The sequence below is a fragment of the Mesoplodon mirus genome, assembly GCF_964341445.2.
Source record: "Mesoplodon mirus genome assembly, chromosome: 16".
Taxonomy (NCBI): domain Eukaryota; kingdom Metazoa; phylum Chordata; class Mammalia; order Artiodactyla; family Ziphiidae; genus Mesoplodon; species Mesoplodon mirus.
The window spans coordinates 42,837,610-42,855,867 of NC_138992.1; the positions used below are offsets into that span (position 1 = coordinate 42,837,610).

At 37.3% G+C, this 18,258-nt stretch overlaps 1 protein-coding gene across 7 annotated transcripts in view; it reads left to right on the forward strand.

Annotated features, from left to right (window-relative positions):
• The window catches only part of RUNX1T1 (RUNX1 partner transcriptional co-repressor 1), a 135,405-nt gene that overhangs the window by 92,108 nt on the left and 25,039 nt on the right, over positions 1-18,258 (forward strand). For all 7 annotated transcript variants that reach the window (XM_082601508.1, XM_082601509.1, XM_082601511.1 and 4 more), the window contains 2 exons: positions 13,537-13,787; positions 18,101-18,186. In XM_082601508.1, coding sequence (XP_082457634.1) covers positions 13,537-13,787; positions 18,101-18,186 — 337 coding nt within the window. The remainder of the gene's footprint in view (positions 1-13,536; positions 13,788-18,100; positions 18,187-18,258) is intronic.

Consider the following 18,258-nt stretch of genomic DNA (forward strand, 5'->3'; position numbering starts at 1 on the left):
AGGTTTGTGGCACTCTGCATGGAATTACTCTGTTGGCACCATTTTTCCAATAGCATTTGCTCATTTTGTGTCTCTGTGTAATTCTGTGAGAATTTGGTAATTCTCACAATATTTCAGACTTCTTCATTATTATATTTGTTATGGTAATCTGTGGTCAGTAATCTTTAATATTAACCATTGTAATTGTTTTGGCATTTTTACAAATAAAATATTTTTTAAATTAAGGTATATACATTTTTTTAAGACAGTGCTACTGCACACTTAAGAGACTACAGTATAGTGTAAACATAACTTTTATATGCACAGGGAAACTAAAAAAAAATTGTGTGACTGGCTTTATTGTGATATTTGCTTTACTATGGTGGTCTGCAACTGAACATACATTATCTCCAAGGGTATCTCTGTATTAAAATTATCGTTTACTATGTAATTCATCCCAACCACATATTTTACCCTTCAGTGTTAGGAAATTTGTTACTCTAAGTTTTCTCAAAACATGGTGGTTTTGAAATCTGGCCTAAGCACAATGCAGTAGCTATTTAATTTGGGTTTTATATGAACGAAGAGAAAACTTCTGGGAAGCTAGATGGACTGAGTGAAGATAAGAGTTAAGTAATAGAACTTATAGATGACATTTTTGCTGAAAAACTTTATCAGTCAATATTCATTCTATCAGGTACTCTGCTCTAATAACTGAGAATTCTAAGAAATGTAAAATAAAACCCCTTCTCCATTAAACCTTACAAATTAGTTGTTGAATAAGGCATACACATGAAACTTCCAGTGTACCTTACTAAAATAATTTTCCTGAATACCTCAGCCTCATATATAAATATTTTATAATCCAGGAATATAAAGTCTTATCAGCATCTTGCATAGTATTTGTAAAATATGGAGAATCTTAAAATGAAACTATATTCAGAAACTTATTTGTCATATGCTTTGTTTCCTTTTTCTACTTATCCATTCACTCTTTCTGCATTTTATCAGGGAAGTGTAGACCAGCCTTTGAGAGGTTAACACCCACACAGATTCCTAGGAACTTATGATCCTTGGAGCTGCTCAGAGACATCTATCTGTGACCAACTTAGCTACCCTTAAATGTATAGTTGCTTTGCAAATCAGAATGTTATTAAAAGCCAGCCAGTTTACATACAGTTATTACATAATCCTCTGTTAAGCAGTTTTTATGCTACAATCTCTGGAATTTTTCTCCTCTTGACATAGGATCTCTTAATAGTTTAAAATGCCTAAAATAAAAGATGGAACATTAGTTTACTTCTGACGTACTGTAGACCCACCTCCATACATGACCTACCAACAGTGCTACTTTCTTATTTTCGCAAGTTGTATTTCCATAGTCATATTTAAGCATTTAGTACTTTAGCTTTTAAAGGCAGCTGCCTAATCCAGGTGTCTGAGTGGTGTGTCCACATGATACTAAAAACCAAGAAGCAGCCCAAAGGTAGATGATTCACATGTGTATTCCTGTCTGATCCTAACCATTTATCCTGCAGGGAATCAGCACTACCTGCTGGTATTGAGATGTTTCAGGTCCATTTTTCCAAGATAGTGTGGTAAAGGAAATTAAGGAGAGACTAGATAGAAAATTGGGAAGAAGAACATTTACTTGTGTGGAGGAGAGGGTAACAGGGAAAGGTTTAGATAGCTGTGATAAATGTAAAGGTAATCCTAAAGGCAAAATTGGAAATGGACACAATCTATTCTAGAAACTCTAACTGCTAAGTAACCGTAACAGGCAGAATGAAAACTTGCTTTATCCACTTTATATTCCCAGCACTTTCTCCACTGGTTCTTTCCCAGTGTTTTATACGTGAATATACTGTGACTTTAGACCTCCCTTGAACAGTGCTGAGGTAAGCCCTTGGCAATGTGCTAACACTGATATGGAAACTTCATATAAATTCCACAGAAAATCAGCATTTTTGTTTTGATGATCTGTAGCTGTGTGTGCATGCATGTTTACATTCAGTCAGGTAGAACTTTCTTAAAAGAGCCTTCAGTGTTCTTCTCCCTCTGGTTATCCATAGACAGTTGCTGGAGTCAGAATTCACACAGTTGCTCTTTGGGTGGAACATTCTTTTTCAAGTGGAACCCTGAAGTGTGCGTTATAATGGAAAGATGGCAAATGGATTTCCTTAGAGTTAGGAGGAAGGGTAATGAGAATATGTTGTGTAAATACATTTGTATCTTGTGGGAATTTGATCAGAGCCAAGAAAATATGGGCCTCTACTATTTCTTTGCATATATTTTCTGCATCTTGTTTGCATGTGCATTTTCCTCTTCTCTGGTTATTTATCTGTATATCCAGATCTACTATATGAAATTTTATAGAGTATGGAGCTGTTTGACAGCAGAGCTTTTTTTTGTTGTTTTACTGAATGTTTTGTTGGTGCATATGGTCTGACATGGATGAGCAGCCACGGTGAGATTTTGGAGTCTATTAAACTGGCTCATTAAAAAGATCAATCTGTTTCTGTAATAACACTGGGAACCATCAGTCACTAAAAGAGGGAAAAACTGACACCTGAGGAGAAAACACATTTTGATAATTTGTTCATGACATGTCACGAACAAAAGAGCGCTCTATATTTTGTTTACAACTTTGGGGCTTAAATTCTGTTATGATTGCTGATTTAATCTACTAAACAGTCCTCACGTATTTCAGGGATGGGTTTTGGCAAATGTAACTTCTCATCCTTAAATGTGATTGTCACTGGTTATATTTTTTCTTTTTTTAAGCATTACTTTTATTTACAGAGAAATGAATACTCTGGGAAAGTCTATGGATTTTTCTTTTCTTTTTTTTTTCCTGTATGGAACAGTAAAATTTATTCTACTTCTTTTTAAAAAGAGATCTAGGGTGAGTCCCTGAACAACTCTACTAGATTTGTAGGTCTGTGGTAGAATAACTTAGAACCCAAATTAGAAAGAGACAATTTTCATTTAAAAATCGTGCTTTTTTTCCCCTAAAATATTAGAGAAAGTTAATAGAAAGTTCTGATTTCTATTCTTTGTTCATATTTAAAAGGTTATTGTTTATCTTGCCATTTTATGATGGGAAAAGCTGAGGAAGGGAATACAAACCGTTTTTGGAGCTGATTAAATGAAGAGACCACTTCCAAACAGAGACTAGAAGTTGAGAGTCCTCTTTAAAACTGCTCACCATGATGGTCATGAAAACACAGTTTCAAATGGAGTGAGGAGGGAAAGAGCAGTTAGACAAAGGCTGCATTTTTTTGAGACTACAAAATACTTAAAAATTACTACGTTTAAAAGGATACTTTTTTGTTGTTAATTATCATTTGATGTCTTTTCTCACAGCTTTGATGTTGCGGCTTTTGTTATATTTGTCTTTAACATTGTGCTCTCTCCTGTCATGCCGATTTTCTGACTCAGAATCTTCCTGGCTTAAATCAAATTGAATGATCATTGGTTTTGTATGTGTAACACTGTCTACAGTGCCTTCCTCCCTGTTTCAAGTGATTTATGTTAAATATTAATCCCCTTCATCTATCTATCTATCTCTATATCTCTATATTTTATATAATCATTTTATTGTAATTATGCTTTAAATTACTCTCAGTTTAACGCATCTTGGTTTTTATTATGAAGGCCACATGGTTGCATTAATATGTATTTCCTCCACCCCCAATTATTAAAGATTATTTTCTAAAAAGATTTTCTTGAGCTTTAGAAGTATGTAATTTGTTAGCTGGGAGCAATCTTATAGATTTACGAGGCCAGTCCTTTATCTTGAGAAAACTAAGGACGAAAGAACTTGCTTAAAGTTACAGAGCTTCTTAGTGGAGAAATTTACCTACCTGAAATCTTCCAGTTGCACAAAATATGATTTAATGTGCAGAATGTAAACAAGGAAAGCTTAACTGAGAATTGTGTCTTTTTCCCTCCTTACTTTCCCTCATTTATTTTTTCTCTGTAATTGCTCATGTGGGCAAATGCAACAGTATAATAATCTGAGGTTTCATAAATTTTTATACTGATAGAGGATTCACAGTAAGCCAGATTTCCTGGCTTAATGAGTAAACTAGAAAACACTGAATGTTGGAGGGTCTTAAGGCAGTCATTTTGAAACCGTGTTGGTTGAATGTATAAGATTTGTCAGCAAAGCACACACCAGCTGAACCTATTAAGTCCATTTTTCCTTTTCTGCAAAATGAATGAGATTTCAATATTTTTGTCTTTCTAAAGAGAAAAGATAGGTGCACTTTATAAGGAATTGTAGGGACTTCCCTGGCAGTCCAGTGGTTAAGACTCAGCACTTCCGATGCAGGGGGTGCGGGTTCAGTCCCCGATCTGGGAACTACAATCCCACATGTCGCGCGGCACGGCCAAAAGAAAAAAGAAAAGTTATAAGTAATTGTAGAATTAATTGACTATGCAAATAAGAATTAAATTTTTATTATCTGCTGCATTCAGTTTTCTGTGAAAAAATATAAGAGATTTACATTATATTCACACATTCTTGTTTTGTGTTGCATTTTTTAATGCATTCATCAGTTTCAAGAAGAGAGTAATCATCCCTGTAGAAATGATTTTTTTTTTGTATTAGTCATATCAATTGTGGAGGCTTCTAGTGAAATTGCATTAAGTTGCATTTACATGATAAGAAAGATTGTGTGGCTGTAGAGAACATTTTGGTCTCCATACTCCAGCCTCAGCGTAAACTTGCTAGCCTTATTTTTGCTGCTCTACTAGGGTCTGGCTCTGCTGAACATTGTTCATGCCTTAGTCTGTATTCTGACTGATGGTTTCTGTTCTTTGCCCTAGTTCTTGTATATAATAATTCTATTCATACTTGGCAGGCTAACTCAAGACAGGTTCTACTATTTGAATGAAGGCTTCCCAATCATGAATATTATAATAATGGTTACTATTTACTGAGCACTTAAGATGTGCCAGGCCCATGCTAAATAATTTACATATGAACACACAGCACTTATTTCCTGACAGTCCTATTGCATAGGTTCAGGCTGGATGGATAATATGTCTGAGGTCACATGGCTTGTAAGAGGCACTGATGGGATTCTAAACCCTAGGTTCTCTGACTTGAATGCCCGCGCTCTTATAACTATGTTTGTAATACCCCAGCCTCTGAACGCCTCAGCTTGAAAAATAAGTGCTTTGGTTAAGTTGTTGAATGCCAAATATGTGTTAGGCTCTTTATGTAGAGTCTCTCATATAGACCTCTCAGTAGCTCAGAAATAATTGCCCCTATTCTGTGACTCATAGAGATTCAGCCTCCTCAGTTCATATGGCCAGCAAATAGCAGAGCCAAAATTTGAAGCCAACTCCATAGCCCCTGCTCTTTCAAATGTAGTGATCTTTTCTCCTTCTGATCTCCCATAGCACTTTTTACTCTTTTTTTTGGTAGTTGCTGGGTTCAGGTCCTGCATAACAGTATAGAAGTCTTGTACCACTAATTAAACTGGGTTTATGGTAAAAAATTTCTCGCTAACACACTTCCAAAAAGCATTTAAGTCTACTACTAAACCATAATCTTAGGAGGGTGTTGGGGATCATGTCTTGCTTACTTTTGTATGTCCAGTAAAGCTCAGGATAGTGCATGTTACACATACCAGCTATCTAAAACAAAACAAAGCAAAACACCACAAACACAAAACAACAACAACAAAACACTAGTTGAACAAATAAATAATCAAAATTAAACTTAATACAATCGTTTTTAGTAGGATAGCAAATGGCCCTCTCCCCTAAGAGTTTTTTTGCTTTCTTGTTTACTTTCTTTCTATCATTTTAAAAGATGTGTCTCTGAAACACCTACAGCCGTGAAAGCAGCCAGGAACAAAGTGCCATGATTGATTCACTAAAAAGAAAAAATTAGAGGTCTCCAGTTGAAATGTGTAGATGACAGATTAGAATAAGAAAGCGTAGTTCCACAGGCTAGAAAGCCCAGAAATAAACCCACACACATGTGGTCACCTTATCTTTGACAAAGGAGGCAAGAATATACAATGGAGAAAAGACAGCCTCTTCAATAAGTGGTGCTGGGGAAACTGGACAGCTACATGTAAAAGAATGAAATTAGAACACTTCCTAACACCATACACAAAAATAAGCTCAAAATGGATTAAAGACCTAAATGTAAGGCCAGACACTATAAAACTCTTAGAGGAAAACATAGGCAGAACACTCTATGACATAAATCATAGCAAATTCCTTTTTGACCCACCTCCTAGGGAAATGGAAATAAAAACAAAAATAAACCAATGGGACGTAATGAAACTTAAAAGCTTTACACAGCAAAGGAAACCATAAACAAAACGAAAAGACAACCCTCAGAATAGGAGAAGATATTTGCAAATGCAGCAACTGACAAAGGATTAATCTCCAAAATTTGCAAGCAGCCCATAAGCTCAATATCCAAAAAACAAACAATCCAAAAATGGGCCCAAAAATAGAACTACCGTATGACCCAGCAGTCCCACTACTGGGCATATACCCTGAGAAAACCATAATTCAAAAAGAGACATGCACCACAATGTTCATTGCAGCACTATTTACAATAGCCAGGACATGGAAGCAACCTAAGTGTCCATCCACCGATGAATGGACAAAGAAGATGTGGCACATATATACAATGGAATATTACTCAACCATAAAAAGAAATGAAATTGATTTATTTGTAGTGAGGTGGATGGACCTAGAGTCTGTCATACAGAGTGAAGTAAGTCAGAAAGAGGAAAACAAATGCCATATGCTTACACATTCATATGGAATCTAAAAAAATAAATGGTTATGAAGAACCTAGGGGCAGGACAGGAATAAAGACGCAGATGTAGAGAATGGACTTGAGGACACAGAGAGGGGGAAGGGTAAGCTGGGACGAAGTGAGAGAGTGACATGGACTTATATATATTACCAAATGTAAAATAGATAGTGGGAAGCAGCCGCATAGCACAGGGGGATCAGCTCGGTGCTTTGTGACCACATAGAGGGATGGGATAGGGAGGGTGGGAGGGAGACACAAGAGGAGGTGATATGGGGATATTTGTATACATAAAGCTGATTCACTTTGTTATAAAGCAGAAACTAACACACCATTGTAAAGCAATTATACTCCAATAAAGATGTTAAAAAAAAATCTACAAACAATGAATACTGGAGAGGGTGTGGAGAAAAGGGAACCCTCCTGCACTGTCGGTGGGAATGTAAATTGATACAGCCACTATGGAGAACAGTATGGAGGTTCCTTAAAAAACCAGGAATAGAATTACCATATGACCCAGCAATCCCACTACTGGGCATATACACTGAGAAAATCATAATTCAAAAAGATACATGTACCGCAATGTTCATTGCAGCACTATTTACGGTAACAAGGACATGGAAGCAACCTAAATGTCCATCAACAGGTGAATGGATAAAGAAGATGTGGCACATATATACAATGGGATAGTACTCAGACATAAAGAGGAACAAAATTGAGTTATTTGTAGTGAGGTGGATGGACCTAGGGTCTGTCATACAGAGTGAAGTAAGTCAGAAAGAGAAAAACAAATACCATATGCTAACGTATATATATGGAATCTAGAAAAATGGTACTGACTAACTTAGTGGCAGGGTAGGAATAAATACGCAGATGTGGAGAATGGACTTGAGGACAAGGGAAGAAGAGGCTGGGACGTAATAAGAGAGTAACATTGAGGTACGTACACTACCAAATGTAAAATAGATAGCTAGTGGGAAGCTGCTGCATAGCACAGGGAGATCAGCTTGGTGCTTTGTGACAACCTAGAGGGGTGGGATAAGAACAGTGGGAGGGAGGCTCAAGGGGGGGGATATGGAGATATATGTATGCATATAGCTGATTCACTTTGTTGTACAGCAGAAACTAACACAACATTGTAAAGCAATTATACTCCAGTAAAGATGTATTAAAAAAAAAAATGTGGTTCCAGACAGCAGGAGCAGTAGCAACTGAATACTTCAGCAGTGGTCAGAAATTAGTGAAGACAAGGGGACAGCCGCTCCCAGTCAGTCTGAGTGTTCAGCAGATGGAGAGCTACAGGGACATGTGCCTGAAGGTTTCCACCTTCTCCTTGCAGGAGGAAGGCTCTGGGAACCCACATATTGTAATCCTTAAGGGTCCAGGTATCTTGTTTTTGTCTGGAGGGGCCAACATCTACCTGCATCTATCTTATTTACTCCAGAAGGTGTTAGCCTGCCTCTCAGGAAGTTATCTCCTAGGTGGTGGTTTAGCAATAGAGAGATGGAAGGCACTTCTTTCCATGTGGCCCAGTAGTGTTGGTCCTGTGTCACTCAGTGCTTTGTTTTTCACCATCTGAACATCCCACTTCCTGCAGGGTGATATTTCTGCAAACATAGAAATCCCCACAGGTTGTCCATGAAGAATTAGGTTTGATTTTCTTTTTAAGGAAGCAGGGGAATTTGTAATGTATTTAGTTTCAGATACATTATTCAATACCAGTATAGGGTGTTATATAAAATTCTTATCTAAACTCACCTATTTCCTAAAAATTCCTGAAGAGACCTTTTACTGAGTTGTGTTTTGAAAATACGATGCCCTAAATGACCACTCCCCCGCCCTTTAATTCAGTGTCTAGTCTTTCTGTGGAAGCCTTAACAAACTGCATGTGTTAGAAAAGGGAAGGAAGCTTTGTTTAAGATTAAGTTATTAATGTCTTTGGGCTTTACTTTAACAGAACTGTCACCTCCTGAGATTTAGATATATGCTTCTTTCTAAAATAAAAAGTAAAGAATTGTTTTTTTTTTTTAAAGACTCAGCCAGCATTTCAGCCCTGGTTCTGGCTGAGATGCCTGCAGAGTAAGACAAGGGCATGATAAGGCCAAGATAATGTGTCCTGGGGTACGGCAGAAGGACCTATGCCAGAGAAGCTTATGAGACCATCAGCAGGACTTTTTTTTGGGAGAAGAAAGTTATAGAGTGACTTCCAAGTTTCTACTTTGGTGGCTAAGTAGAAGTTGGCATAATTGATGTAGGAAGTACCAGAGAAAGACAAGGTCCGTTTAGACATGTGCCGTTTGAAATACATGTGGTCAGTCGGAGAAGTCAGCACCTAAGGCATGTATTTATTTGTAACAGGACTAATATCAGAATTTTTAAGTTTCTTCCTTGCCATTCTCAGGTTTATTATGCTGTACCAATTTGCCTTTCCCTAGAACAATCTATTAGTGCTGTTTTCCCCACTTAAAATACATTTTAATCGAGAAAAAAAACTTATGTCTGTTCCTGTCATGTAAGAAATTGATTGGTCCTTTTATTCTAATTATTGCCACGATCTTAATAATTTCTTTCTTCATTCTTCCCCATTTTCATGTTACTAAGGAATTGTCAGTGCATACTAGCCTATTATGACATTTAAAATATTTTAGATAGAGGAAAGTTTTTTAAAAAGTTTGTTTCCTTTCTCAAGTAAGTCAGTTTACAACCTCTGTTTTGAGGAGCTGAGAGAGAACAGCCTGAAGTGGGGTAAGGTGTAAATTAGGTTGTCTCTTAAGTGTTTTTTTTTTTTTTTTTAAACATGTATTGTTTCCTATCAGTTTCATTTTACTGGGCAGGAAACTGAAGCCAGCTTATCTCAGGGTCACACAACTGAGTCCTGAGCAGTCTTCTACTCTTAGGACTTCAGACCCTGAGAGAGAAGTAATTGGGATCTAATTTTTGAAGTAGTTAGGTTATATTCAGGAAAATTTCTCCTGGAAGGGAGATAGAATATAAAAAACAAACCAAAAAATGCCTTCTAGAAACCCATGAAACATGACAGACTTCCCACTAGAATTTGAGTTATTTTGAGAGTATGCTGGTATGGGACAATGAAAAGTATTTGTTAGTTTTGCCTAATACATTTTGAGAAGGCAAGAAACATTCAGATTTGGAATTTGCCCCCAAGCAAATGAGGTTTTAGATAGTTTTAGGCATTTCTAAGAAGCAGACAAACAAATAGCAATTAAGTTGTTTTGGTTAGCTTTCCAGACATACATCCTTTGAATAGGGTTGGCTTTATAGGTAGACATGAGTGCTTGGAGGAAGCACAGGGAGACTTCTCATAACTATTTATGTGGGCCGTTTGAATGCTTTGCTGCTGAAATATACCTACCTCTGTGAGGTGATGAGCTTTATTGTTTCAATAGCTGCAAGAGTGATAAGACCCAGAATAGGGACTGTCACTGCAAGGACGTGATAGAAATGACAGGACAGACTCAGGAGCTAGCCCTGCTTTTTAGGACATTACTGTCCTTGCTTTAGGAGGGAAAAAAGCTTCAATACAGGCTCATTGAAGTAATAGCACTGATCAGAGGATTGATCTGACAGCAAAGATAAATAACGTATCTAACTACTTTGAAAATAGTAAGAATTCTTCCAGTGTTGAATGTTCTTGTTATCTTTGAACAAGGAGACACAAAACCAGTAAGTTGAGTTGGTTTGACACAATTGGATCAAAGATGTTTTGATATTTAGAAATGTTTTGATGTTTATATATTTAGGCTGCTATAAGGTATTTAGAGAATATTTTCTATTTTTGCACAAAAAAGTTATACTCCACTTATAATTATTATAAAATATTGGCTATATTCCCTGTGCTGTACAAATGACATTTAGAAATAAATATAGAATAACTGAATTGCAGAGTTTTCAAACTAAAAGGGACCTCAGAAATTATCCTAGTCCAGTGGTTTTCAAACTTGATTTTAGCAGCTTTTTCCTTCAAAAATGAAACCTTAGGTGGAACCTCAACTTTTAAAATAGATAAGAATGATAAGGGGGTTCCTCTGGCCCTTTACATCTTGATTGTTTGGGGTAAAAGCTCTTTATTGCCCGCAGAATCCCTAAGCACCTCAAGTGGCACAGTTTGAAAACCACTGATCTAGTCCAACCCTTTCATTTTACAGATGAGCAAACTGAGGTCCAGAGAGGTTAAGTGACTTGCCCAAGGTCACACAGCTAGTCGTGGAAGAGCCAGGACTAAATCTCAGGTCTCTTGATTCCCAGTCCAGTGCTCTTTCCACTACACCACACTGCCAGTAAGGTAGGTGCTGTGTTGACATTATATTCATAGCTACTAATAGTCTTCAGTATTTTCCAACTGATTTATGCTGAAAATGTTTATGCATTGAATGTTCAAGTGTATTATTCAGAAATGTGCAGGATATGGAAATACAGATTAGAATCACATAAATATCCTCTTAGAAGATATATATCTAGAATGTTTCCATTCACTTTTAAAAATTATTTTGAAGCAGTGCATTGTAACGTTTGAGACATTTTAGTCTGGTCAATGATCAATACGTACGGAGTCAGAATATTTTACTGTAGACACTTTGACAGGAGCAGCATTGAGACTTCTGTTTGACACCCCCATGGGGACCATGCCCTGCTGGCATTTCCAGTGTTGGACAGTCTCCTGGCTCCAGAACATCTTTCACCAGCATGTATTGGACATGTATTCATTTCCCATTGAACTCTGCAGTTTCCCTCAGTTCTTAGTGTGCCTGTACCTTCTATCTCTAACTCCTCTGTCCTTTATAATCTGATGTACGTATGTATGCAAATTGTCACTGGGGCTCTACCCTAAAGGGACATAAAGGGCGATTCATTGTAGAATCCTCTAGCCCCTAATGATCTCTGTTGTCAAGTCAGTTTCCATTCAAATCCCTCCAGTTTTATCAGACAAAGACTATCCCTGGGCACTAGGAAAGTGGGAAAAGTGTCTAAAGTATCTAAACCAAACCAACCTAAAATCAAAAAAAAGGTGTGCAGATGGAAATTCCCTGGCAGTCCAGTGGTTAGGCACTGCCATGGCCTGTGTTCGGTCCCTGGTCGGGGAACTAAGATCTCACAAGCCACACGGCAAGGCCAAAAAAAAAAAAAAGCACGCAGAAATCTGTAGCTACTGTGATTTAGTAGAATTCTTATGGGGAAATTTCCCAGGGAAAATAGATGCTGCCACTGGTCTAAGGATAGAGAGCTGGTCTTGTGAGGAGAGCCAGCTACTAGGTAAAAAATTAGTTTGGGAGCTGTGCTTGCAGTCAAAGTGGAGGTGATGCATTCCTATCTTACAGACTACACTGAGTTCATCTCTTAGAGATACGTTCAGTCAGAAAATATTTCTTTAACCCTACTTCTGTTTGAGAATCTAGGAGCAGTTATCAGGTCTCATTTATAGAATGTGTTCCTTCTGAAAGACAAGTACAGTTTTGTGTATCACATGATGAAATGCAGTCAGGGTGTGCGTACCCTGCCTGAAGATCTCATGACTTCAGACAGGTCACTTGTGCTCTCTGGGCATGTGTTTCCTCAACTTTGAAAGAAAGGGGTTCGCCCCAATCTTTCTTCTAATCCCAGCTAGCTCTGTATGACTGCTGATTGGTTATCTTGGTAGCCCAAGGTAATGTCAGTCCCAGACATTACATTGTTTTATTGCATTAATTAATTCAGTTTGATCGGTGCTTTCTAATAGAACTTTCTGATATCATGGAAATGATCTGTATCTGTGCTGTCCAGTACCATAGCCACTAGCCATGGTGGCGATTACACTTGCAATGTGGCTATTGCTACTGAAGAACTGGCTTTTAAACTTTATTTAATGTTAATTCACTTTTTTAAATATAAATTTATTTATTCATTTATTTAATTTTTGGCTGCATTGGGTCTTCTTCGTTGCTGTGTGCGGGCTCTCTCTAGTTGAGGCGAGCGGGGGCTACTCTTGGTTGCGGTGCGTGGGCTTCTCATTGTGGTGGCTTCTCTTGTTGCGGAGCACGGGCTCTAGGCGCACGGGCTTCAGTAGTTGTGGCACGCGGGCTCAGTAGTTGTGGCTCGCGGGCTCTAGAGCACAGGCTCAGTAGCTGTGGCTCACGGGCTTAGTTGCTCCGCGGCACGTGGGATCTTCCCGGACCAGGACTCGAACCCGTGTCCCCTGAATTGGCAGGCGGATTCTTCACCACTGCGCCACCAGGGAAGCCCTGCTAATTCACTTTTAATTTAAGCAGCCACGTGTGGCTACTGTATTGAACAACACAGCTCATAGATGTCCTCTGACACGGAAGTCAGACACAGCTTGGATCGGTGCAATAGGTATACCTGAAGAATTCACCAAAAGAGTGATGCTGTTGTACCTTGATGAATCTTCACCAAATACAGTTGATCCAAGGGTAATTTGTTAGAAATCAAGTGTTTGCTTTTGAATGAAAATGTTATCTGCAGGGTGGAGATCAGGCTTCCTCTTATTTGTGACAGAACCACATGAACTTCAACTGAAAGATGTTTGCTAATTGGATGAGAAATGGAACATTTTCTCCTGTGCAGTCATGTGATCATTTAGGCCTCAGCGTGGGTTTTAGTGAATTCCCACAGGTCTAGGAAGCTGAGTTTAGAAAGTTTCTGGCCAGTAAAAGAATATTCTGTTTATATTACAAGTTCAAATGTGAGTGTCCAAACTATGCTGGTTTCTGAGTACATTATGAAACAAACTCTTTTTCTTCCTCCCTCAGAACCAAAGAAAATGGCTTTGACAGAGAGCCTTTGCACTCAGAACATCCAAGCAAGCGACCATGCACTATTAGCCCAGGCCAGCGGTACAGTCCAAATAATGGCTTATCCTACCAGCCCAATGGCCTGCCTCACCCCACCCCTCCTCCACCTCAGCATTACCGTTTGGATGATATGGCCATTGCCCACCACTACAGGGACTCCTATCGACACCCCAGCCACAGGGACCTCAGGGACAGAAACAGACCTATGGGTAAGACTGAAGGATCTCTTCACTTCTTATGGGACTGTATGCTTCAAGACTTGCATCATTACTTCTCAGCTAAACTTGAGGCTTGATATCTGTGATGGGGTAAAAATTCCCTTTCTTTATGTAGTGTCTCCTTTATGAGAAAACTTTGTTGGTATTACTGTGTCCTTTAACAGCTGTGCTTTCTCTCTCTTAATTACTTATGTTCTTTGTGACAGCAGGTTATTATTTTTTTGGGGGGCATCTAAATACAACCTCCTGAACTGTATTAACATACGCAAAACAAGTTTTTAATTTTTTTTTTAATATGAGGGATTTCGTATGTAGTTAGTCTGCCACAAGTATTTTTAAAAAATTAGTTTCTTTCATTGTATCTTTTATTTCAGATAGTCTCAAAGTTCATTTGGAGTTTTCCAGTCTCTGTGATAGTTTGTATTTGAAAACTACAATATGGTATTATTATGTCTGTGGTTTAAGTCAACAGATGTTCTTTGAGGAAAGATTTAGTACTTTTTTTTTTTTTTTTTCCAACTTAGAAGTGTCAGTGATTCAATTTAGTGTTGACAATTTAGTGTCAAAGATCAGAATACCAAAGAAGGGAATGAGTTTGGGTAAATACGTGTTCTGTTTGCCTGTGTTCATTCCTTCTTTGCATAAAACTGTTGGAAGTGAAGCATTTAGGAGATACTGTCTTCTAAAGAACAGGTGCTCACCATGAAAAATGAGAAGGAAGACGAATAGGTAAGTTTTGATACATGATCAGTGTTTAAGGTGATAGCATTAGAGCACTGTTCCTGTTCCTGGGGCTTCTTGAATTCTTGATTTTTGGTGAGTCAACCTAGTGATAAACTGAGAGCAATAGTCAGCCCTCTTTCTTGTCTTTTTCTGTCCCCTGAATCCATGCTGTCCAGCAGCAGGACTGCCTTTACCTCTTAGCTAGCTGCTGACAAACTTCCCTGACATGGAACCGTTTGGTGGGCAAGATACTGGAAGCAGCACAGGACGAAGTCCAAGTAGAAAAGCAGAACACAGAGCTGAGGGCACAGAACTTGGGGAGCACGGCTAGTTCCCTGCCTGAGTAGTAGGACAATGGTTTTTTTAGCCACAGGCAGAGAGCGTATGGTGAGCAGAGATTTATGTTAGACTTCTAGCTAGGTTAGTAGGACATAGGGGCTTCCATATGTAGGGTCTTTTGCTTGAAAACACAACCCTCCAAATGTTTAGAAAACAGAAAGGGAGAGTCAGGTTGAGGGGAGGGGCGATGGAGGCCCTGGATGTGAGATAGTAAAACAGTAGTTTCACTTCCCCACAACATCATTTCTACATTTATATAGTGTGTCAGACAAGTGACTAAGCATATAATTTGTGCTTTCTTAATAACCAATCTGTCTAATGTTCTCTCAGGTACCATTTAGAAGAGCTCTCAAAAATGGCTATGTTATTTCTCAGTCTGGACTGATATTTTGACCCTGAAATCAAATGCGATAACAGCTCCCTTCAAAGCAAAAGCCTTGCCATTTATTTATGACTAATGCCCTCAAACCATGATTGCTTGTTTTCAAATAGAAGTGGAGTTACCAGGTCATTGTAAGACCAACTCAAGATACCCCACTTTGTAAGTGCTAGGAAATGGCCTATTTCTTAGGCAGCAGATTATGTTTTATGAAATATTAGTTCCAGTACACTACAGAGTAATCAACAAGGAACTAATTATGCTTATATTCAATGATTATGTTTTCATCTAGTAATATAAAATATTCCTTTATGGGTTATATCTGTACCCACTGGTTTCATGTGATTTTTTTATCAGACCATGTTCCTTACCTTTTAATTATATTAGCTTATAAAACTAATAGTGGTAATCTTTATAAATATACGCAACTACTTAGCCATCCCTGAAGTCTGGCATAGTTTAGTATGTGTTAAAGTAAAGTAAAACCTTGACGTATGAGTAAACACATCATGGTGTTACATCAGGCTGCCATTTTGAGAATATAAAAATGGTCATAAATGTATACTTAGTCTGGTACGATTTATAAATGTCTATTATATGTAGAGACATATTTGCAGAGACGTGTACTCACTAGAATCTTTTAATAAAATAATTTTACAGGCAGCATTAGTTTATAAATAAACTTAGAGTTTCAGCCTAGTTAGGAATTGGGTAAGACTCAACATTAGTGTCAGATTGCCCACAAATGAAAATGTGTTTTAATGAGTCTGAACTGCTTTCCCCTAGTACATCCCTCTGGTATTATGGATATAAATAAAAATTGTGTGGTGATGAATATTTAAGTATCTGAAATAGAAAAATTAATAAATGTAAAAATTTGAGTTGTTTTATTTTTTTATTTTTAAAGATTTGGCTGTATCCAACAAATGACCTTCAGAGTTCAAAAGCAGCAAACATATGAGACCTGTATTTTTTCACCAAGTACTTGGGCTCAAACATGTTTTTAATGTACTTATTATTTTTCTGTTGTTGTTAAATGAGATGATGCTTAGCACTGTTCCACAAATGCTGTTATCCCATTAGCCACAGACATCCTATTGCTCGATAATATTATTCCCGGTGGTAGAGCTCATGTCACTATTGATTTAATCTGCTGGATTTTTGAAACTTTTAAGACCTCTGAAGTTCTTGGTCTTTATATAGGCCAATATAGTAAGAAGGACTCCATCATGAATCTTAACACCACATTTATATCTTTTTCACTCTCCAGTTGTTTTCTGTGATGACTCATTTCAGTGGTAGTGTTTTTTTCCCTAAAACACAGGCAAAGAATAAGTCAACAAAAATAACATATTTGCAAACATTTCAACTTGAAATTGTCACAACAGAGAAATAACTAAATATTACTCTTCTCCAATGTCTTTTCTATTATGCAAATTATTAAAGCTTATTTGCAATTTTACTTTTTTACCAATAGGTGGCATTGACAATTTTAGCTTTAAAAATGTATTTCAGAATATATTCTAATTGGAGAGGAATGGTGCAGTGTTTTATATTTAGCTTTTAATTTAGTCTGAGAAAGCTGACATGTATGTGTTCACTTCCATCAGCTATAAATTAAATTGTATTTTCATGGTTGGCTGAAAAAAGTCATATGACTCATTATCTTTATTTCACTAAATCAGCTACAAGGGGATTTCTAACCATTCAGATTTCACAAAAAGTGGAATGCAGTGTCTCATAACTTTTATTGTCATTTAACTCCTACATAACTCCCTCAGAAAAAGAGCCTAGGTGTCTATAGAAGCCTAAACCATGTCAAGCTTAATTTGCTATTCAGAGTAACAGTGAGAACTGGCAACCAAAATAAATAGTTTTAATTGTTTAAAATGGAAAATCTTGCCATAGCCTAGTGCCTTTCCTTGATAGTAGAACATGAGGTGTTCTACACAATTTGTCAGAAGAGCCACACGTTTCTAGGTATCTCTGATTAGACCCTTTCTTTCACCCTGTCCCTTTAGGAAGACATTTATTTTTTATTTTGATAAGCATCCTGGCTAATTGCTCATGTTCGTTACTATTGTTCTCACTTGGTAAGTGTTTCCTTATTACCTTTTCATGGTAGCATCTTAACTGTGATGCTAAAGAGCATTAATATTTATGCTGTGGACTATAAATTAGGATTTTTAGTTTCTTAGCTTGGATTTATGGTATTTGTCCAAAATTATATCTGGTATGTTGATTTTGTTTTCATAGAGGATGTCCAATTTATTTTTATTTTTTACTTTTTGATAAGTTGAATAGTATATTTTGCTTTTATGTTATGTAAGCCCTCTCTTCATGGCCTAATTTTATCATGAAGGTGCATGTAATAGGATTGTGTTCATTTATACGATGCTGAAATGTGGAATAGTTTTACCATGATTGTTTTAGAAAAGCATATCCCTATTCATATAAAACAATTTATGCTGTCTTCGTTTTTAATGCAGGAAAGCCACACTTTGAAACCACTTAATGTATACTTGTGGTTGCTTGTATTTATTAAGATTCAGGATATATTTATATTTTCACTTAGGGAACATTATATGGATAACTGGCTCAGGGCTTGGTATCTCCTCATGTGTAAAAGAAATGGTTCTGACCAGATGACCTCTAAAATTCCTTCTAGTTTTCTAACATTTTATCATCCTATGAGAGACCCATGAGGTAATTCTGAATCTGAATATGACTCATGCCTCCGTTCAAAAATCGAATATATTTTCACATCGTTTAGTTTGCCCACATAGTCTTTGCTAAATGCCTATGCGCATATGGATTATGTCCTTAATGTTTTAGGGTGATTCAACCTTCTTTATATTTATAGGGTTGCATGGCACACGTCAAGAAGAAATGATTGATCACAGACTGACAGACAGAGAATGGGCAGAGGAATGGAAACACCTTGACCATGTAAGATGTTGGTAATCATTTCAAAAAATGTTTTGAAAACAGCTGGAGCGAGGTGACATGATAAAAGTGTGG